The following is a 21,437-nucleotide window of genomic DNA, read 5'->3' as shown; positions in this document are numbered from 1 at the left end:
ACTCAGATTTGTAAGAGGGATGACTGTTTTTACAAGTAGTAGCTTCAGTGTTTCTCCTCCACAATGCCCAGGAGTTGAGTCAATTTTGTGCACAAAAAACACAACTGCTATTGCAGAAAAACAGTAGCAATTGCATTTTGGTCGAGACACAACTTTGACTGCCCTGGTAGATGTCCTGTGTTGGGGAATATAAGCCTGCTGCTTCCCCTGAACGAATATCACCAACCATGGCCTTCTTCTGCCCCCATCTGTCTGGACCCTAGAAGATCCAGGTCCCACCAGATTGAATGGAATCTGCCAAACTAAAAGTAGCACAGCAAATCAGGAGTAAACCAGAGGACTTGTCCTTGCTGTCAGCCAAGGAACTCTGGCATTTCTTCTGTTTAAAGGGTAACCATGAAAATATCCTAATCTCTTGTTCTGAATAGCTTTCCTCACCCAGCTATCCATGACAAATGGTCACCAACATAACCAGAAAAAAAAGTAGTTTGGCCTGTGCCTTTAGCAGCTTCATAATCTGCAGAAATCAAATTATGATGAACCCATGAAATAAATGTCATCAGCTGCTCACCCCCCCTCCCCCTACAAACCTTTCACCTTGCTGTTACATCCCTGCCTGCAGACTTCAGGAACATGCAGCCAATTGTGTAATTTTCAGTTACATAATTACAAACGTTCAGTTGCATTTCCACATTTACATGGCCGTTTCTTCTTAAACTTTACTCCCATATTTGGCAAGGGGCTGAGTGTGCTTCCTCTTCCCCCCCCCCGCTCCCCCCGATCCTGGCCCAAGCAAGCCAGCCACTTTAGAAAGAGAATTTGACCCTGCAGGAAGTGGTGTCCATCTCTCAAGACAGAACCGAACTTGGGTAAGTTGGAGGAAACCACCTTCTGGGTTCTGCCACTGGAGCGCCTTATCTTCCCTTTGCGCAAACTGAAATGAGCTCCTTCACACGTCTGGGGAAACAGGAGGACCCTCTCATCTTTCTTCAGAGGGTAGACCTGAAGGGAATCCGGCCCGCTCAAGTGCCTTCAACATTATACAGATGTTGACATCTGTCTGCTAACCAGGCAGTGGGGAGAGTGTGGTAAGGGTACATTGCAGAAGAAGGAAATCGGTGGTGAAATGCTACAGCCAAAATGCAAGTACCCCATTATGTGTGCAATGGTTTAAGGTGCGAGCCTATACATATTTTGGCAGGAAAATGTCCTGCATCTGGGCAAAGCTGACATCCATAAGCCTTTGTTTCTGTCTAAACATACATAGGGTCTTGCCCTTGCTGTATGCATATGCATTTGCGTCCATATGCATTTGAGTCTATATGCATTTACTCAGGCCCTGCATATTCCATGGGACATGCTTACTTTCTAGTAAGTTGTACATAGGACTGGAGTTTTAATGGCCTTGCTATGACCAGTAACACAAAAGTTAACAGTCAAGCATCTTTCCACTTGGTTTGAATTCACTCAAACCAGAAGGGCCTGTGCTGACCTTCCTTTTTCAGATGATCCTACACAGGAGCTGTTGGGGCGTTCCATAAGTTGGCAGACCTGAAGAGACTGTGGCTTGATTATGAATAGATGTGCATCAGGGAGCATGGGCAGTCATTCACATTAGCATATAATGTATATTTAGAAGAGCCGATAGTGGTGGAAGAGATAGGAGACAGTATCAAGAAACTGAAATGTAACAAGAATCCCTGAAATGTACAGGGATTCCCCCTGGAAAGCTATTAAAAGTTGGATAGATTACTCTTAACTCATTAAATATTCTGGGGGGGTTGACTGCTTCAAGAGAGAATATTGCTTCTGACTTGGAGTGAAGCCCAGGTTTACTAACAGATTGAGATAGGGCATTTATCCTGCTTGTCTTTTGAAGCAAAACTCTCAGGGGTTCATGTCCTGCTGGTGAGCAGTCCTAAGAACTTCATGGGGTTTCTACACAGCTCTAACCCAAATCACATCTCCCCAGTCAGGCAAAGTTTACAGAATTTTATGATTCTGAAAGTCATTATCTAGCACCTGATATCAGACAGTACTTGCTGACAAGAGCCTTTGTTGTTTGACTTTTCTGATCTTCTATGCCCAATATCTGAGAGTGTCCACACCATACCAGGCAAGGTTAGATTTATGATACAATGTTGACAAACCTGGTATGGCTGGCTGGGGAATGATGGGATCTGTGGGACTTGTTTCCGGCTAAATATTCATGGGACTAGCCTTGTTGTCTCTGGCCACACAGCCCTGGCTGCAGTACTAACCCAGGCAGGGGCCAGATCCGGATCCCATAGACCCTGTGCCTAATCCCTGAGTTGGAGAAGAACTCCCATATCAACAGCTTAATGGGAGCATCTATTCCCAGAATTCCCCGAAATTGTAGACTGGCTCTCATTTTCATCATTAAGGAACAGGCATCACTTTTAAATTTCCTTTCCTAATCCTCCTCATCTTCTCCACAGCTGCTAAGGCACTGCCATGCAAACCTCCTTCCTACTAATGCGCTTGGCCATCCTCCTCCCACTGCTCTCGCCGCGATCCTGCAGAGGGCAAACCTGGGCAGCTTTCCAAAACAAGCACATTGATTTTCCAAGAAGCAAAGCGCCGAACCTCAATGCCTACTGCAACCAGATGATGGTGCGGAGGCACCTGAATCCCCAGGTTTGCAAAAGCCACAACACCTTCATCAACAATGCCACTACAACTATCCAGCTTGTCTGTGGCCCTGGAGGGACGCATTTTAGCAGGAACTTGTACGACAGCAAACAATACTTGGTGATGGTTGACTGCCACGGCAGAGGTGGCACCGCTCCCAGCGACTGCAGATACACAGGAAGGGACTTGTTGCGCCGTATTCGCGTGGCCTGTAGCAATCACCTCCCCGTTCATTTGCAGCAACTTCTGCCATAAGGCACTTTGGAAATGATTCAGCTCCATTTTGCTTAAAGCTGTATTGGCCTTTTGAGCTCTGCTACTGAGCTGCATCACTTTCTTTCCCAGTCACGTGTTCTTTCTAAGGAGCCCTGGGAATTTTAGCTTTGAAAGGAGGGGGTGTGGGGTTCTAATGGGGAAAGGACACTCTTGACCTCTTTCCTTTGGGGCCTTTATTTTCCCCACAGGTAGCTAATAGGAAAAGAAATCCGGGAATTGTGTATTTACATAGAAATGCATGCTGTTCTCTCAATAAAGCAAAATCTTGCAAATGCAAAGCATGTGTGTCTGAATGCTGGTGATGTGCTGAAGTGATTAAAATCCTGATGACACAGAGAAAAAACTTGCAGTCTCATCACAATGTCCGTATGTTTTTGTGCAGCGTGGTGTAGTGGTTACAGTGCTGGGCCAGGACTTGGGAGATCCAGGCTGTGGTCTCTGCTTGGCCCTGATGCTGACTGAGTAGCTCTGAGAGTCAGTCACGGACTCTCAGCTAAACCTACTTTGCAGGGTTGTTGCGAGGATGAAATAGAGTGGAGAAGGACCATGCCAGCTGCTGTGGGTTCTTGCAAAAGGAAGAGAAACCTGTCTATAAAAAATAATAAGGAAATGCCCTTGCTTGTGATCTTCACAAAAGTAGCTGCATAAACAGTGATGGAAATGGAATACTGGGCTGCATCATTTGCATGTTGCATTAGCCACTCCCCAACCAGCCATAGGGATGCACAAAGTCCACACAAGCAAGTACATGACTGGGCAGAGCAGGGTTCATGCCAGTCCTCTCCCTCCAGTGTCAGTGCCAGCAGATAGTGGCCGCATGGAAAAATACCTGCCGGATGAGTCCAAAGGATCCGTCACTAACCACGCTCACACTCCTGAGTCCCACAAATGGCATTCCCCACAACACAGAAAGTGCTCCAGGAAATCCCAAATGCACTGAAGATCTGCTTGGAAGCCACCAGAAACAGGGCAGTTAGTGTGCCAACCCCTGTCCTATAGAATCCCCTTCCAGCATATTTATTTTATTTACAGAATTCTTTCCAGCAAGCATTCTTCCCTGATGATCAAATTCCAACCACCCTTTTGTTGATCTAGCCTTTTCCACTGGGGTTTGTACTTGGGGTTTCAGCTGACACACGGCTCTGAACTCTTTGGATGTGGAGTAGTTTATATATCCTATATCAAAGAGATCTGCCCTGACCCTTCAAAAGCTGACAGGGAAAGAACCATGCAAGCTGTCCTCATAATCTCCTTTCAGAAAGCTGATTGCAGCTTGAATGGGCACTTCTTGAAGGTCTCCCATCCACCCCCAAAAGAGGCTGAAAATTCCTCGGTTTAGGAATACAGGAGCACCATGGACCCTCACCCTGACTCCTGTGATTTTACTGAACATGCTCTTCGTGCAGGGGAAATAGTCCTGTACATAAAACATGGCTGAGTGGCTGAGAGTTAGAAGATGCCCTCTGGAATAAGCTCAGCAGACATCCTTAATGTGGCTGATTCCGAATATTGTTTGGCTTAATGCTGTCACTCACAGGAACGTGGCTGAATCCCTGCACCTCTTGCACAAGGGATGCCCAAGCGGGAGAAGAAGTTTCCAACATTCCTTCAAGTTTCCTGTGTGGAGTTGAATTCCTTTCTTCTGCTGCCATCTAGTGGCAAGTTAGCATTATAGGAATGACTGTCATTCAATGCACAACCAGTCACTTTAGACCAGCCTTCCCCAACCTGGTGACCTTCAGAGGCACTTGGACCACAATTCCCAGAATTCCCATCCAGCAGGCCTTTGACTGAGAATTCTGGATGCTGCAGTCCAAAAGTGTCTGGAGGGAACAAGGTTGGGGAAGGCTGCTTCAGACCTTCCACCTACCAGACACAGGGGGAAGCTTCAAGCAAACATGCTTTGCAGGTCAGCTGTGAAGCACCCAAGCTACATTGGTCTTTCTTCCTCCCACATTTTTTAGGAAAAGTGGTCGAGGAGAAACTCCCACTCCTCAAAGAAAGCCCAGTGAGAACTAGTCATGCCTAATGTAGAGGAAGTATTTAATAATAAAATAATATATTTTATTATATCAAATATAATATTACTATAATATAATATATAAATTTATTTATTTATTTTAAAGAAAATCTATTTTAAATAAATTTACATTTATATATATTGAAATAATAATAATAAGATTAAAAAGATGTCCAGGTTTTAAATATTTTCTAGTCAGCCAGACCTGGTGGAAAAGTAAAGCATGTGCTTGTGCTGAGAAAGCAATTAGTGCACAGTTTTGGACACTAGAAGTCTGGGCTTCTTGTAAATCAACATCAAAGCAAGCAAATGGGGGTTTGTGAATTGATGCATCTGCAATTGCTGTCATTTGCATTCCATAGTAATTGCATAGGGATTCTAGTTCCTTCTGCATAACCAAGGAATGCTATCTAAGCAAAGGGAGAGAAACATTCGTTGCTTTAAGAGCAAATAATGACCGCTTCAATTCTCTCTCTGATTTTGGTGCTTTTGTCTTGCATTGTTCTTCAAGAGTGGAAGAGTTTTTCTGTGCTGGGCTGCTAAGCCACTGGTTCTACTTTTTGTTTCATCCCACAACTGAGATCCAAGTACAACATGAGGAATGTTTCTTTCTTGCTTTTCTGCTAGATAACCTCTAGGTGGCACTGTGGTATGGCAGAATGATGCAATTACACATGAGGAAATCATGCTTTCTTTCAGCTTTATAGTTTAATGTTGTACTTTCCCTGTTCTAAATAATAACTTGCTAAAAGTGCTAGTAAGACATAGAAGCAAACTTGAAAGGCTAAAGAACTCTAAGAATCATTGGCTAAAGAACATGTAAAACTCCATGAGTTGCAAATGACAAGCACACAGTAAATTCCTTGTATAGAAAAGCCCTAAGCTTGAGTATCCCTTTGAGATGGGCTGTGTTAGGTCTGTATTATCAAAATCAATAAATAGTATATCATAATGTGTGGTCTTTTAAGATCCAAATGAAATAAAGCAGCCCTCCATTTACTCCCTCCAAAATTCATCCTCATAAGGAGGGTAATGTGAGCATTTAGTTTTTATGCTTAAAACCATTGCAGTTGGTGCTGAGAAAACATAGGGTTTAATTTCAAAAGTATGTCCACACTACACACTTTCATAGGTTCTAAGCCACTTTGATTGTCTTGGCCTCCTGAAGGAGCTTAGGCATTGCAGTTTGATGAGGGTATGGAGAACTCTTTCCTGGGGAGAGATCACCAGACTTGCTCACAGAATTTTAGATCCCAGAGTTTCCTGGGAAAGAAAGACTGCTACATAATTTACAGTGTGATTCTTTTCATAAAGGGTGGTGCCATTTGGGCTGAGTGGGATCTGTGATGGTTGCCCCAAAAAGAGCATCCGATTGCAAGGGTGAGCCACCAGGAGGCACTGAAGAATTCAGGAACACCACCAGGAGTTTGAGCCATCTGAATCACATGTACCTTGCAGCCACAGTCAAATCACCAGCCCCTTGACAGTTCATGCTTGCAGATGTAGGCATTCAGTTTGTGGCACTTGGCATCGTTCCACTGTGTGAATCCTATGAAACAAAATAAAAGTCCAACCATCGAGCGATAGATTCCTCTCCTTTCCCACACCCAAGACAGCAACATATTCCCTCCAGGCAGTCCTAGAGTTGTTCATATTGCACTCCTGTTTCACTGTGTAAATTCAGAATGTAGAATTCAGTAGGTAATATGGCATGCTACATAGCTAAGCTTTTTAATAACTAAATTTTAGCTCGTCATAGTATGAAAGATAGGTTTCACCTGCAGAAATCTACAAAGAGAATGCAAGCTGACCAGGGGTCCCCATTGGGTTTTTGCCTACTCAGCTGAAGGAGAAAAAAAATTCATTTTATCCCATGTCTATATCACCCAATAGCCAAAGCGCTCTGGGCAGTTCATGGCAATATACAAAAACACTGACCACAGATAAAATGCCACCTATATTTTCAATACACAAAGGTTAAAGACCATTTATTTACTAACCGCAATGGACATGGATGGCCCATCATGGCAAAGAATACAATTAAGGGGTGTTAAATGCCTGGGCAAAGAGGGCAGATTTAACCTTACACTGAAATTCTTGGGAGTGAGAAGGATGGCTGCTTTTTTTTTGGGGGGGGGGTCATTCTCAAGGACTTCTGGCTTCAGAGGAACCAGAATCTGAAGGAGAAAGGGGGCCAAGTCAAGACACCGAGATGAGAGAAGTGGAGGTGCTTATCTCAAAGCCAGACTTCTCACATGGTCAAGCAATCTCTGGGAATTAAGATGTAATGTTGGTGGGAGGGAGCTGGAAGCTGGGGAGTTTCTCAGACAAAGATGAGGTAGCCCCCTCTCTTGACCCAAGACTCAGAGTTAGCAGAGGAGGGTGGCCCAATTAGAGGTTCGGCATGCAGAGAGGAGGAGTGCCCACTTTCAGAAGGCCTCTCCCAAAGTGCCGTGTGCAGGCACGCTCATAAGGAGAGTTCCTGGAGGTGAACCTATTACTCAAATAGGTTCAGCAAACCACTCAGTGGATGCTCAGAGATTCCCTCAGGGTGTTTTGTGATTTTTGGTGAATAAAGAACTCTTTGCAAGGAAAAATGTCTCTGGCTTTTGAATGCATGAAGCAGGAAACCCAGAATCAGCATCAGTAGGTTGTGAATACAGACTTGGTCTGATTTGCTTGCAGATCTTCTTGCATTAATGTGCATTACATTAAGGTTTGATGAGCTGAAAATAGAGCTTCACAGCTTCAGAAACAAATAGTATTCTGCCACCTACATTCCTTTCATTTTTGTCTGTAGATTATGGCACTGGTGACATAGTGGCAGCAGGGCCCACAGGGTGGAAGCACATGGACTTTTTGATGACCAAGGTCCAGGACATATTCTACCACCATGAGACCCCTGTTTCCTCTGAACTTCCCTGAAAACCTTGCAATATCCTGGGGTGAGGAAGGGAAATTTCTAGCAACAACATAGTCCTATGAGCTATCCCTACAGTAATGCAAGATATTTTGGGAGAGCCTGGTCTGGGATGGGTAACTAAGCCCATTAGCTTAGCAAAAGATATATTTCACAGAGAGAGAAAGAAGTGGACCAACACAGCGGCCTGAGTTTTTGGAGTCATCTTGGAGGCATGGTGCTAGGGACTGCTACAATGAGCCCTGAGCTTCCATATTTACCACAATACCACAGACAGGTGTACTCAGGTAGTATATGGAATAGCCCTGGACCACATCTCCTGCCATTTTAATTGGGACATCAGAATCCACATTTCTTTTCTACATATGGCTGGAGCCGAGCAGATCTGTAACTGAATAGGAAAGTCATCCTTCTGGAAGTGGGAGACTCCTTACCTGCAGGTTGGCTGCGGACTCTTTCCTCTGAAAGGCATTTGGTGTTCAGCACTTTGCCCCTGTGGGCTCTTATTAGCAGTTGTTCAAGGAGGCCATCAGCAGAGGCATTTGCCAGGCTCACAGAATGCCTCAGCTCAACACAGTACTCCTTTTTTTTAGGGTTACTGGGTGCCCCCACCATCCAAGCTTTGTAGTTGTAGGTCGACTCATCTGACCACCTCCATTTCCCATTCTGTAGGATTAAGTAAGAAATGCCCAGGTGAAATATCACAGGATGGTGTGACTTTGGACCCACAGGTTCTCTGTTGCCTCACTCTGATGATGGCCTTCACACTAGATCTGTGCAATCCACAAAAGATCAAAGCAAATTTGGCCCATCAGCTATATAATGATGGCCCACTAAGGCCAGCCCTTGATAAACCTTGTTTTGCTTCCCACCAAAGACAGAAGGGGCCACGAGGCATACAAGATGGGCTAGAAATTGGACAACAACTTGTGTAGATCTCATGTCTACAGCCGTCAATGAACTGGGTGGCATTATAGTCACAATTGCTGCTGCAGTCCACATTGACCTCTAAGATGGACTGAAAAGCAACCCCTTGACTTTGTCTTCTGTGTGGAAATGTCAGCAATCACATCAAGGAATGCCATTTTCTGCCATAGCTACACCAGGAACTGGAGGAATTGGGGGGGATGCTGATCAGAGCAGCCACTTGGCCCATCATTTCCATTTGAGCACCAGGGTGGTTCTCCAGCAGAGAGCACTTAGTTTGAGGAGGTGTGGCATTACCCCTTACCTTCCATATAACCTGGAGTGCCTGATTCTGCTTAATCTTGGAAGCTAAGCAAGGTGAGTCCTGGTTAGTATTTGGATGGGAGACTGGAGTCCTGCACTGAGCAAGGGGTTGGACCCAATGACCAGCCAGGCCCCTCCAACTGCTTGATTCGCATGATTCTCTTCTAGGCGTCACCCTTGCCCACAGCTGCCAAGGGTTGGCTTTTGCACCCTGAGCAAACACCATTTAAATTAAGCCCTACTTTGCTCGAGAACTCTTCTAACTGCTTTCACACATTTCTGCAAAGTCACTACAATTAAAACCTGGAGACAGAGTGAATGCCAATGTGAGGACTCTGCAGTATGTGTACTAGATTTCCCCTTGATATGTGGGTGTCCCAAGCGCTGCATACAGGAGAGATTCTAGAGAGGTTTGGGGGATACTTACATGCCGGATATCATGCAGCCTGATCCAGACATCACTGACTTCGGTCTGGTAAGCAGAGATGTGGTCAGCAACAACAAGGGTCTCGGCGGGGGTGAGAAGAGAAACGAGGTGGGCCCCACGGTGGTAGCTCTGACACTCAATCTGGGCAAGGGAAATAATAAAGGGGTGTTTAAAATTCAGCAGCTCCCTTCCTCGGATACTGCCAGGGACTCAAGGTGGAGAGACAGCTGGAAACTAGGAAGTTATTGGGGCTTCCTAGTCCCTTAGCTTTTCAAGATTGCCTTTGAATATTTGCCTTCCTTTATCGAGCTCCTCCACCGCCATCCAAAGAACTTCAGCTATGGGGAGGTAGAGAAATGAAAATCATCATCATCATCATCATCATCATCTGAGATATGAACCATGCTGACAGTCCTTCCAGGGGTGTTGTGAGCACAGCTGAAGTATCATATTTTGAAAACTCTAAAGTCATGTATAAGTAATGGAATCACTACTAGTAGTGCTAGTAGTTACTAGCAAAATACTCTACCCTTCACTGGCTTGAGAATTATTCTTAGTCTTATAAAGTGATCAGGTACTCTGCTCTAGAGAAGAGAATTTTGGTATATGAAGAGCTGTCAAAGGAAAGTCCTCTGTTTGAAGGGCTGCCCAGTCCTAGTACAGTTTACGCTGCTAAATAATTATAAGAAGGGACATCAAAGGAAAACCTTGAAGCAGGAACAATGTGTGCCTGGGTGGCAGACTGAGGAGGCAACCTGATGCCTTGATCCCAGGTCTTCCCCACTATGCTTCCCCTGTCTTGCATTTCTAATCCAATTTTATTGCTCATTCAAACTATACCCTATGAATTAACTTCTAATGCAAATCGATGTCCTCTTCAGCCCTCCTTCTTGAGGATGTGTTTCCTCTTCCTTGGCTATGCTTGAGTGGCCACTCAGCATCTCGAAGGAGGAGGGGTCTCAGCTCAGGGACCTTGGCAGGTCCGTGCTTTTGACACCAGGACAGCAAGCCGGAAGTGGGAGCTGCAGTGGTGTCACCTCTGTAGGGAGGCAGAAGGTGGCATGGTGACTACCAGATCAACACAAGGGGTCAGGAGGATTCCATCTGGTCCTGGGAAGCTTCTGAGCACCCGGCAGAGGCAGCTTCATAAGCTGTTCCTCTCTCTCTGCCACAAGTCCTCACTAGGTGGAGAGAAGAGAGACACAAAAGACCTGGTTGCTCTTCTGGACTTTCCTAAGTTGGGAGCTATGCCCCACTGTTGGCTGTGATGGGGAAATATTCATGAGGACTAGCCTCTTACCTCAGCTTCTTGCCAGGTCAACTTCATCTCAAAATATCCATAGCAGTTGCCCTGGTATTGCAGCCATTTTCTGGCACAGGAGTTGGCATTCACTGCTCAATGGGGGAGACAGAAAAACAGAAAGGATGGAAGAGTGAGACATGGACAGAGAGAAGCTTCCTTTCCAAATCACAGGCATCAAGAGGCACCTGGTTAAAATCAGGATGGGCAGGGACAGACTGAAGTCCACAGGAGAGGCCGATGCTCTCATGAAATGCCAACTATGGCTATGTTCTTCTTTTAGCACTGGAGTCCAATAGCTGTGCCCATCATATTAATTACCCCACAACTCCTCTCAGACCACATCTCAGCATCTTTCCCAATTCCTTATTTCAACACTGCCAAGAAGCTCAAGGGAAACTCACCTCCCTCTAAGGAGCTTGAAGCAAGGAAGAAAGCAAGGAAGGCACTTTGATAAGCAAAAGACCTCATTTTCTTGGGTCACCTGAAAACACACAAATTTGCAATGAGAATCACCAGGCTGCATGTCAGAATGAGCCTGACTCCACAGGCATTCATAACCAACATCAAACCTACAGCATGACTTCTCTAACCTGGGGTCCCTGTGATCAGCTGCTGGGACTTGAAGGACACCAGGTGGGGAAAGACCTGCTCTGTTGGCCAGAAAAAGGAAAAACACCAAGCTCTTACTACTTAAACCACAACCAGCCAATCCAGAAGTCTCGTACTTCCTACCAACCACATGGGCCAAAATCACACAATCATACTTTTTTCTGGGCCTGAAACATTTCAGGGAAAGCCACTAGACCTGATGATTTCCCAGGATTTCCCAGCCTCAGAGCTTAGCACTGGTGGGTGGATTGTTGATTCAGATAAGTGAGACCAGCCCTTTTCTGAAGGGCGCTCCCCTCAAGGGACAGGGTGTGTAGCTTGGGGGTATTCCTCAAGTATTCCTTGGGAGTTTTCCATGGAATTCCAGGTGGCTTCTGTGGCAAGGAATGCCTTCCATCAGCTGAAGCTGGTCCATCAGTTGCATCCCTCCCTGGATAGGCAGAGCAACCTCCTGTTTGGACTATTGCAATGTACTTTACGTGGGGCTACACTTGAATACGATCTGGATAGTTCAGTTGGTACAAAATAGAGCAGCTAGGTTACTGACAGGGTCTGGCAGACGTGACCACATAACACCAGTCCTGTACTATCTGCACTGGCTACCAATTGAAGGCCAGATCCAATTTAAGGTGTTGACAATGCCATGTAACATCCTAAATGGTTTAGGGCCTGGGTATCTAAAGGGATGCCTCCTTCCACTTATACCTGCCCAGTCCTTAAGATCGTCTCTAAAGCAACTTCTCCGAGAGCCCTCCTTGAAGGAAGTGAGGAGTGCTGTTACAACAAGAAGGGCCTTCTCAGTGGTGGTACCTCAGCTGAATTTTGCATTGAATGCCAATATTCCTAATTTTGTACGTTCAGGCTAATATGTGAAATGCATCTCAGTTATCTCTCGAAATTCACACTCCACCAAATTTCGCAATGTACCATATGTGTACAAAAATGTGGATATGAGAAGGAAGTGTACACAGAAATTCCAAAAGTTGTTTTTTGGATTTTTGTTTGTTGTAAGCCATTCAGGGCATTATTTATTTATATGCTGTCCTGTCGCGAAGGCCTCAGGACGGCTTACATATAAAAACTTTAAATAAATAAATGCACATATCCATGAAAATAACATTCAAAGTGCAAGCCTTCTGCCTATTAGAGAAAATCCATGCAAAAATGCATGGATTAGAAGATATGCACCCAAAATGTGTATGATTTTAGTGTGTGAAACTTTTTGTTTAAAATGATTAATATGAATTTAAACAGTCTGGAAAGCTTCTCAAAGTTGGGGATGAGCTGAACTTAAAGACAGGGAAAATGAGACAATGAGAGAAACTGAAATTGACAGGTTTATCCATCCCTACTCTTAAGCAACACCTGGCCAAAGATTACCTGGTCATCTGAGTCTTTCTGCTGGTTCTCTTTCCTTGGAAGATGGTCTGAGGCTGTTTGCTGAATTTGGTGGGCTCTGTGATGAGCTCCGGGTCCATCCATGGCCGTAATATAGACCAGACAGACATGATGAAACTTTCGGGGCAAGAGGTTCAAGGAAATGTCTTGATTTGCCGCTGGCAACGTTGCACCACAGTTGTCCCAGCCAGCAGAGGCCTTGATGTTTATCACAGTTCCATTGGCAACTTAGCCAAAACGACTCATCAAAGGTCACTTAGAAACATGTCCTTAGCTCACAGAGTGTAGCCTTCACCTTTTCCTTTCATCCATGAACAGGATTGAAACTGCAGACCAACAATCTGTTCAGGGAAGGACACCTCGAAGGAGTTCCTTTATCATTAAGGACAATGGGGTATGGATGCTTGCTTGAATCCACCAAAGATGCTTCTCCTCCCATCCTGAATATGTTCGTCTGGAGGGCTGCCACATGACCCATTTTGCAGAAGACAGATGCAGTGAGCTCCTCACCCTCTCTGGAAATCAGCTCTGACTGCCATTATCACACTCGTGGGTTCATATCTGAGTTTGCTGCTCTTGCACTATCACACATAAATCAAGGCAAATGCAACTGAGCTGTAGCAAGTTGGGCTTTTGAAAGGCTGAGCTGTCAAAAGACCATTATAAATGCCCATATTCTTCTTGAATTGAATAGCTTTTCCCTGCTTAAGCTCTTTCTTTGAAGAAAGACAGGCCTCGGGGAGTCCGCTCAACCCTGCTAAAAGACAGCGCTTTCACAGACCATTGCTCAGGGCTTGATATGGCCTTTGGATGACATTTTTGTGAAATTTGAGTTCCTCATGGGGCAGTTCTCCTGTACGGATGCTTGTGCCCGTAGCAATGTCTGGCCTGTAGTACTGTGGAAATGTCCTAAAGGATGAGATGCAAGAGACAAGGAAGTTTGGAGAGCCAGTGTGGTACAGTAGTTAAGAACAGAGGTCTGGGACTTAGGTGACCTTGGTTCTAGTCCCAGCTCATCCATGCAGCCAACTGGTTGACTTTGGACCAGTCACAGCCTCTCAACCCAATCTACCTCCCAGAGTTTTACTTAGTTATTTATTTTTAAATTTAAGTGCTACAATTGTCCAGCAGGACTGTAAGCAGCATACAACAAATTAAACAACAGGGTAGTTGTGAGGATAAGATCAAGAGCAGGAGGAAGAGAATGATGTAAACTGCTTTGAGTTCTTAAAAAGGAAATAAGGTGGGATATAGATCTAATAAATAAGTTCTACTCTTTAGAAGGAAACTTGTGGAAGAGGCATTCAGAGGCACAGTAAACTAAGTTATCTTATTAAAGAGGCTTTGAAGGATAGATTCTGATAATTAAAGCCAGAAGGCCAGTATGGTATAGTGGTTAGGGTGTTGGATTTGGACTCAAGAGATCCGGGTTCTAGATATTGGCCATGCATTCACTGGGTGAGTTCAGGCCATTCACTGACTCTCAGCCTAATATACCTCACAGGGTTCTTGTGCTGATAAAATGGAAAGGTAGAAGGGGATTCTGTAATCTATTGTGGGTTCCATAGAGAAAAAAGGTAGATGATAATAAAAATAAATATAAAGTGATATAAAGGCCATGCATCCCAGTAATGTGGTTAATCTGCATCATTAGCAGGACCATGCCTCAACCACTGCTGTTCAAGAGATTCAAGAAGAAGTCCTTGGTCACTTGGCCAGCTACACAATAAGTATGATGGATCTACAGAAGCATATGAAGGTCTGGAATGCGATAGTCTTACCAAATCAATGTAAAGTCTCACAACATCTTATCAACATGAACAGATTAATTTTGGCATAAGGATTTGATGAAACACGCTCTGGCCATAAAAAAACACCTTCTGCTATGATAAATGTGGCAGCCCTGAAGATGCTTTTCTGGTTGTTGCCAAGAAAGCATCTTTAACATGGGCTGCTTCCCTTTATGGATGTTGCTCTCATGAACTAGTTGCTTTTGAAGACACCAGTTCACCAGCTGGACTCAATGGCAGCTCAGTCCTGAGATAACCTGGACATCAAGAGAACATCTGGAAACATGGGTTGAATTCAGATGAGTCAACCACACATGCAGATTGAGTATGGGTGGAACCATGAGTGGTTGGTGAAACACTGGTTATCATGTAGCCTGAACCCTGCCACATCAACAACCCTTGGTTTGTTCACTGTGAACAACCCACAATTGACCACTATCAACGAACCATGCATTTCCATCATGGGTTTAAGGAGACTTATGATTAAAAAGCATGGGTTTGTTAGCATAGCTCAGTTCAAAGAACATGATAGTCCACAGTTCAGAAACAACCCACAATCCAACAACAGCCCACACTCAACCCATACTCAATCTTTGAGCATGGGTTCTTGTGCTATCTGAACCCAGTCACTGGCTCAGATTTGCTTCAGAGACTCCTACAGGATTGCAGTGTGAACTGGCACTAGTGGAATTAGATTTCCCAAGAGAAAGGCAAGGATGGAGCAAATGACAGGTTATAGCTTTAGAAGGCTGACCACTAGTTCAATAAAACATTGGCCCCAATAAAGCTCTCACATAAGCCCTGTTCAGGCATCCAAAATTCATAAACTGGGTTCTGAATTATCTTAGACTCCTCTCACTCTCTCACACAGAGAGGTGGGGGGAGAGGGAGAGGGAGAGTTGTTGTCTACAGGCCATGGGACACCACAAAAAGATCTCCTGCTAACACTGTGAAAACTGGACTCTTTCCATATTTAGCAACTACACCCTCACTTTGGAGAGTACTCCATTTCACTCTATACCACTGGTTATTCGAAAATTCAAAGAATCTGGATCTTGAAGGATGGGGAACCCCAGGCTTGGATCAAGCCATTCCCTGGAATGTAAGGCCAATGAAATAAGAAAAATGAGAAGGCATTCTAATGGTTGCTACTCCATGATGCTTCCCCAAGGTCCTCCCCATCTCTTAAGGCTACGGATATAGAGATTTCAGCTACTTTTTCATCATGTGTTTCCCCACCTAGATATCATACGGCAAAGCATGCCCTTTCTGAAATGCCACTGGCTGTTTTTGCAAGCTGCTTTCCACCAATTTTGCTTTAGATTATGCAAAACTGAAGATGTTTAGACCAGGATATCCTTGAAGCATTTTGCTCATTTGGTATTGCTTCATTCTTGCTCATGGTCTATATAACAGATGTCCAGAGAAGAAGAAACCATCCGAGAAGCTTCTGGCTCAGCTGTCCAACACACCTGTCCACCCAGGGAAACAGCATCGCAAGGTGAGTGACAGAAACGATGTGTCCAAAGTCTTGATTCAAAAGCTCCTGCAGGCTCCTTTATGTGCAGAATACGATGCTTCAGAGGCTTTGAGATAAGGTGATGGGTTTGTGGATGGGGACTTGTGGAAAATGCAACAGGAAGAAATTAAAGAAAGGGAAACAAGGATTTATAACCCTATTATTTAACAAGCTTTTCACTGATTTGGCAGAGAGGGTAAAATAGGTTATAAGGAATGACAATTTTCTATTGCTTGATCTGTTGGCAAGTTGTTTGACCCCCGGTTAATAAGTGCAGTGGAAAACAATCAACTTGAGGTCCTCTTAATATGTGGTTTTAGAATGTGACAGGGAAAAAGTTGAATGTGTTTCTGTCATACGGATCTGCATGGCAGGGAGCTGAGTTTGGCTGGAGATGTTGCTTGGGTGTAATCACAAGGATCTTGCTGATATTTGAGTCCAAACGATATGCAACATGGACCATACAGGAGCTCCTTCCCTACTTACTGCAATGAACAAGATTGCTTTAAACATAAATATACAATGGAGAGGTGCATTTCCCTTCCAATTCATACTCAGAAGAAGCTCGCTATTTCACAGGATGAAATTGCTGTAAATCCCACCTGAGAGGAAGGGCTTGAAGCAACTGGAGTAGATGGTGCTCAGTTGGAATAAAATGAGCTGGATCCTGATGGGCATACTTAAAAGAATATCCTTGAGATCAATGGGCTGTAAATGCATTAATACAATAAAGTTCCATTGCTTTCAATGGATCAGCTTTAGAATGAATAAAGTCAGGAGAATCTATGGCCAATATATCCTTGGAAGTCTCAAACTTCCACAACACTAACAAGGTACACATTTCAGCCAGTTTTGTGGCACCTTAACGTGTAACACATTCATTATGGAATAAATTTTAATGGACTAGATTGTCTAGTCCATGAAATTTATACCATATTAAATTGATCAGTCTTAAAATGCCACAAAACACTTTATTATCTTTGCTGTGATAGACTAGCATGATTACACCACTGGGAATTTAAACTTCAGAGCCTCTTTTCTTTCTCTAAACTTCCCAGTCCTTTGAAGGTAAGATTGTAAGAGGAAAAGCACAAGATTTCCTTCTTTTCTTCCCTAAATTACATGAATGTCAATAAGTGGATGTATGTCTTGAATTGAGTGAACATTTCTTCCTCAAAGGTCAACCAAAAGATGGGACTCCTCACCTATTTCTCCCTTTGCCTTCTTGGAATCCTGCTTGCTAATCCTTTCCTTGGAGGTGAGAATCTTAAATATCCACAGTTATATACACAATCAGTAAAAGAGCTTGCCTGAATAATTGTCTCCATATACCATCCAGTCTTTTAAAAAGACACTGGAAGTGAGAATCACCCAGAAATCTTCTACAGGACCGAATAAATTCCATACAGAAGCACCTGTTAGATGTTCAAGGGATGGTGACCCTGCTAAGGTTATTATTTCTTAAACAACAGTAGGTTCATTTAACTAAGCCTATATTAATTGGTCTTAAAATAATGTGCAGGACTTGAATCCAACCTGCAGGAGTAATGTGGGATCTCGAGCAACGTAAATAAAAAGTCACCTTTCCATTCTGTCCTCTCTCTCTCTCTCTCTCTCTCTCTCTCTCTCTCTCTCTCTCTCTCTCATATTAATTTTCCTCATGCTCCTTCTCTATGCAGCGGAGGCTGACACCTGTGCCAGGGAATGGCTGCAAAACCAGGGCAACTGCTATGCATATTTCGATAATAAGTTGACATGGCAAGAGGCTGAGGTAAGAAGCCGTTCTCCCCAGTCCCACTGAGATGCAATGGGTGAGATGGAAGTTGCAAGAGCTGGGAAGGCCATGAGGCCATTTGGTGGGCATGCTGCTCAACTAAGTTACAGAGCTCCAGTTGGAAATTCCCAATGCAATTCCTAAATCTTAAGCATCCTTGCAAACACTCAAATGTATATTCTCTTAATTTGAAACTTTTTAAACAGTTCTAATAAAAATTCTCCTAAATTTTGAAACATGTAAAAACAGACTTTCATGTAATTAAATTGACACTGACATGTAGGAAGCATGTGATCACCAGTGTAAGTGAATTGCATTTGTTTCAACTGTGCTTTAATTTTTAATTCCTGCTATTTTATCTGGTTTTTTAATCTTCTTGGTCTTTGATTGTTTCCTTGAAAAAAGCCTTTGCTTCTGTCCTTCCTCAGATTGAGTGCCAGAGCTACGGCCGTGGGGCCCACCTCTCCTCTATCCTCACCAAGGCGGAGACTCTTCTGGTGGCTGAGCACATCTCCACCTACCAGCGAGAACGGAGTAACGTCTGGATTGGGCTCCATGATGTCCGTCAGGTGCGACTCTCTACCTTGTTCCATTCCTGGTTCATTCTGCCTGTGTTCAATGTCAGGTGGCTCTTTATTTATTTATTTTATTTAGAAAATTTCTATGCCGCCCCATTCGCCGAAGCCTCGGGACGGCTCACAAAGATATCAATTAAAATATAATACAATAAAATATAAACTAGTTAACAATATAAAATAAAATATCACCTCAATAATTAAGCACCTGTAAAACTTTCTGGAAATAGTGATGGCCACAAGACACTAAGCCCCGAATTCCATTTTCTGTGCATAGTTCATGCATCTGTATATACAGATATCTATATATACAGATATGTAGACTCTTTTCTTATTATAAACTGGTGTCTTCCAATACTTCTCCACCCTCAAATGATCACTTCATTGGAGTCCTCATTTCTTTCTCCACATGCTCTTTTCTATCTCATTTCCACAGACCAGGAAATGGAGGTGGGCTGATGAATCTGTGTACAACTACAAATCCTGGATGGTCCACCAGCCAGACAACTATCGCAATGATGAGCACTGTGTAGAGCTTCGACTTTCCACAGGTAAGCAAGCCTTTTCTCAGGGACCAAGGAAGGACAAACGTATCTTAGGGACACCTAGTTCTCCATGAGCTTTCAACTTGTCTTGTTGTTGTTAGTTGCGAAGTCATGTCTGACCCATCGCAACCCCATGGACAACGTTCCTCCAGGCCTTCCTGTCTTCTACCATCCCTCAGAGTCCACCCAAGCTCACACCAACTGCTTCAGTGACCCCATCTAGCCACCTCATCCTCTGCCGTCCCCTTCTTCTTTTCCCGTCAATTGTTCCCAGCATCAGGCTCTTCCCCAGGGAGTCCTTCCTTCTCATTAGGTGGCCAAAGTATTTGAGTTTCATCTTCAGGATCTGGCCTTCTAAAGAGCAGTCAGGGTTGATCTCCTCTAGGACAGACCGGTTGGATCGCCTTGTGGTCCAAGGGACTCACAGGAGTCTCTTCCAGCACCACAATACAAAGGCCTCAATCCTTTTGCACTCAGCCTTCCTTATGGTCCAGCTTTCACAGCCATACATTGCAACTGGGAAAACCATAGCCTTGACTATACGCACTTTTGTCGGCAGGGTGTTGTCTCTGCTTTTTAGTATGCTATCTAGACTTAGCCAAGTCCATATGCCAGTTACGCTGTGTACCAGTCTAGCAGTGGCCTCCTTGAGCTGTGAGGCCACCTCCAAGATATACCAGGAGCTAGAGCACATAGCCACAGGGTGAATTAATGTCCATCACAATCACCGTATTCTTCTGGTTTCCAAACAATTCTTTGAGTCCCGCACTTCATTTTCTGTGTGAAATTGTAAGGCCCAGATATGGATTACTGGGGAAAAGTCTTGATGAAAGGGATGAAAGGAGCACAGGATCAGAAAACAGAATTAAATCTGGATTGCTCCTTGTTTTTACGTGCTTCCAAATGTCTACCATGTTTTGCTGTACACCGTGCCCATCTGGCCAATAGAAAAGGGAAATGAAGAAGATCTCATGGTTGGCATGTCTTTTCATTTTAGGTTTTATACAGTGGAATGATAATCAGTGCAAGAAGCGCAATGCCTACATCTGCAAGCACAAACTCTAGAGAAGACTGAGCTTTGGTGGATGCCTTTTCACCCCTTCTCATGTCATTACCATCTTTCTCATCAAACAAAGTGACGGTCCAGCTGTGTTCCATCCCCTTCAGAATGCCATCTCCAAAGAATTACCTAAAGGCCCTTTCTCTTTCTCTGAAGCTTTCTTACACTGTAATACAGTATAACCTTAATAAACTTGTTTTAATGCATATTATTTCCTGGTGTGTTCATTCTCATCCACATATTCAAGGTTACTGAATTCAAATGAGAACAGTCAGCATCTTCTTTGGTCCCTTCAGAAATTGTGCAGGACAGAAGATGTCACTAGATGCAGCTTCACTCAGCCCTGCAGAAGAAGCAGTTCCTGCCTAAATTCCCTGCTGTTCGCAATCATTTTTTATTTATTTTATTTATTTATTAAAACATTTCTATGCCGCCCCTTGCCAAGGCCTCGGGGCGGCTTACAACATCGAATACAAAATACATTAAATACATCATGAAAGCAACATGTCTCCCTTTGCATCTGCTAATTGCCATAAGCTCTCTAAGGGCACAGTCCTATGTACATTTAGACTGAACAAGCTGTACAACTGCCAGCATGCCCCAGACGGTCCCCATATGCTTGGCCTCCCTGTCACTTGCCGTTTATGCTGCCCACCTGCACTGTAGCTGTGAACAGGGTTGCTGCAGTACATTCTGAAATGCAAATGCTTATTATCTTGTCAGTCTCCATATCTGTGCCCCCAAGGAAAGCCAGAACTTGAGCTGTTGTGTTGATCCAGGCCAAAGGAACAGTTCTAGCAGTTCTAATTTCCACTAGAAGCAGCTCTTTTCTAGAACTAATACGTAGGTCTTCACAGCCCATTCAAGACCAAATTCCACAAAACCATTTGCATTACAATAGGTGGCTCTATATAAATTTTCAAGGAAAAGGAAGGAACAGCACCCAACCAGTTCAAAAACTCTTTGGCAGCAGTTTCACTTTACATGCCTGGCCTTTGCCCACAGGTGCATTTCTTGTACTATACAAGAAATTCAGCAATTCTTGTGCAGTGAATTGACTCTTTTGAAAGATACTTTGAGAAATTTAGAATGGCCCCCAGTTTCAAAATAAGTTAGGCCTCCTTTGCCTTTAACAGTTATGAAAAAAGAGAGAACTTGGAGGAGTGTGTCTTGTCAAATTCTCCCTTTTCTACCTAAGTTAAAGGTGTAGAACAAGCTTTGGTCTTCTCCTTATTTGTCCATGTGAGAGGGAAATGCAATGGAGTGAGAACTTCTTAGAACAGAGATCTCCAGCCTGGTGCCCACAAATACCCAATCTTCTTCTTTTAAAAAAATTAAT

At 43.9% G+C, this 21,437-nt stretch overlaps 2 protein-coding genes across 2 annotated transcripts; one reads left to right on the top strand and one right to left on the bottom strand.

Annotated features, from left to right (window-relative positions):
- Positions 1 to 6,417: 6,417 nt before the first annotated feature.
- LOC123019489 (C-type lectin BpLec-like) lies at positions 6,418 to 12,919 on the bottom strand. Its single transcript, XM_044422401.1, has 6 exons — positions 12,790 to 12,919; positions 11,419 to 11,478; positions 10,826 to 10,917; positions 9,526 to 9,666; positions 8,432 to 8,534; positions 6,418 to 6,509 (listed from the first exon to the last, which is right to left on the bottom strand). Exons 1-6 carry the CDS (start codon positions 12,917 to 12,919, stop codon positions 6,418 to 6,420), a joined length of 618 nt encoding a protein of 205 aa, XP_044278336.1.
- A 4,395-nt stretch (positions 12,920 to 17,314) lies between these two features.
- Positions 17,315 to 20,103, top strand: LOC123019463 (C-type lectin-like). The gene is made up of 5 exons (XM_044422369.1): positions 17,315 to 17,402; positions 17,824 to 17,915; positions 18,347 to 18,487; positions 18,930 to 19,044; positions 20,036 to 20,103. The coding sequence occupies exons 1-5, from the start codon at positions 17,336 to 17,338 to the stop codon at positions 20,101 to 20,103; spliced, it is 483 nt and encodes a 160-aa protein (XP_044278304.1). The 5' UTR covers positions 17,315 to 17,335.
- Positions 20,104 to 21,437: the final 1,334 nt, after the last annotated feature.

This window comes from Varanus komodoensis, unplaced genomic scaffold, assembly GCF_004798865.1.
Source record: "Varanus komodoensis strain SLA01 unplaced genomic scaffold, ASM479886v1 scaffold126, whole genome shotgun sequence".
Taxonomy (NCBI): domain Eukaryota; kingdom Metazoa; phylum Chordata; class Lepidosauria; order Squamata; family Varanidae; genus Varanus; species Varanus komodoensis.
The sequence above is the reverse complement of the archived record's forward strand: the minus strand, read 5'-3'. Positions and strand labels throughout refer to the sequence as shown.

Coding starts and splice junctions, on each gene's coding strand:
- LOC123019489 (XM_044422401.1), bottom strand. CDS start 12,919: ATGGATGGACCCGGAGCTCATCACAGAGCCCACCAAATTCAGCAAACA. Junction 10,918..11,418: donor GCTGATCACAGGGACCCCAG/GTTAGAGAAGTC, acceptor CCCATTGAGCAG/TGAATGCCAACTCCTGTGCC. Junction 8,535..9,525: donor GGCTGCATGATATCCGGCAT/GTAAGTATCCCC, acceptor TTAATCCTACAG/AATGGGAAATGGAGGTGGTC.
- LOC123019463 (XM_044422369.1), top strand. CDS start 17,336: ATGGGACTCCTCACCTATTTCTCCCTTTGCCTTCTTGGAATCCTGCTT. Junction 17,403..17,823: donor TGCTAATCCTTTCCTTGGAG/GTGAGAATCTTA, acceptor TTCTCTATGCAG/CGGAGGCTGACACCTGTGCC. Junction 18,488..18,929: donor GGCTCCATGATGTCCGTCAG/GTGCGACTCTCT, acceptor TCATTTCCACAG/ACCAGGAAATGGAGGTGGGC.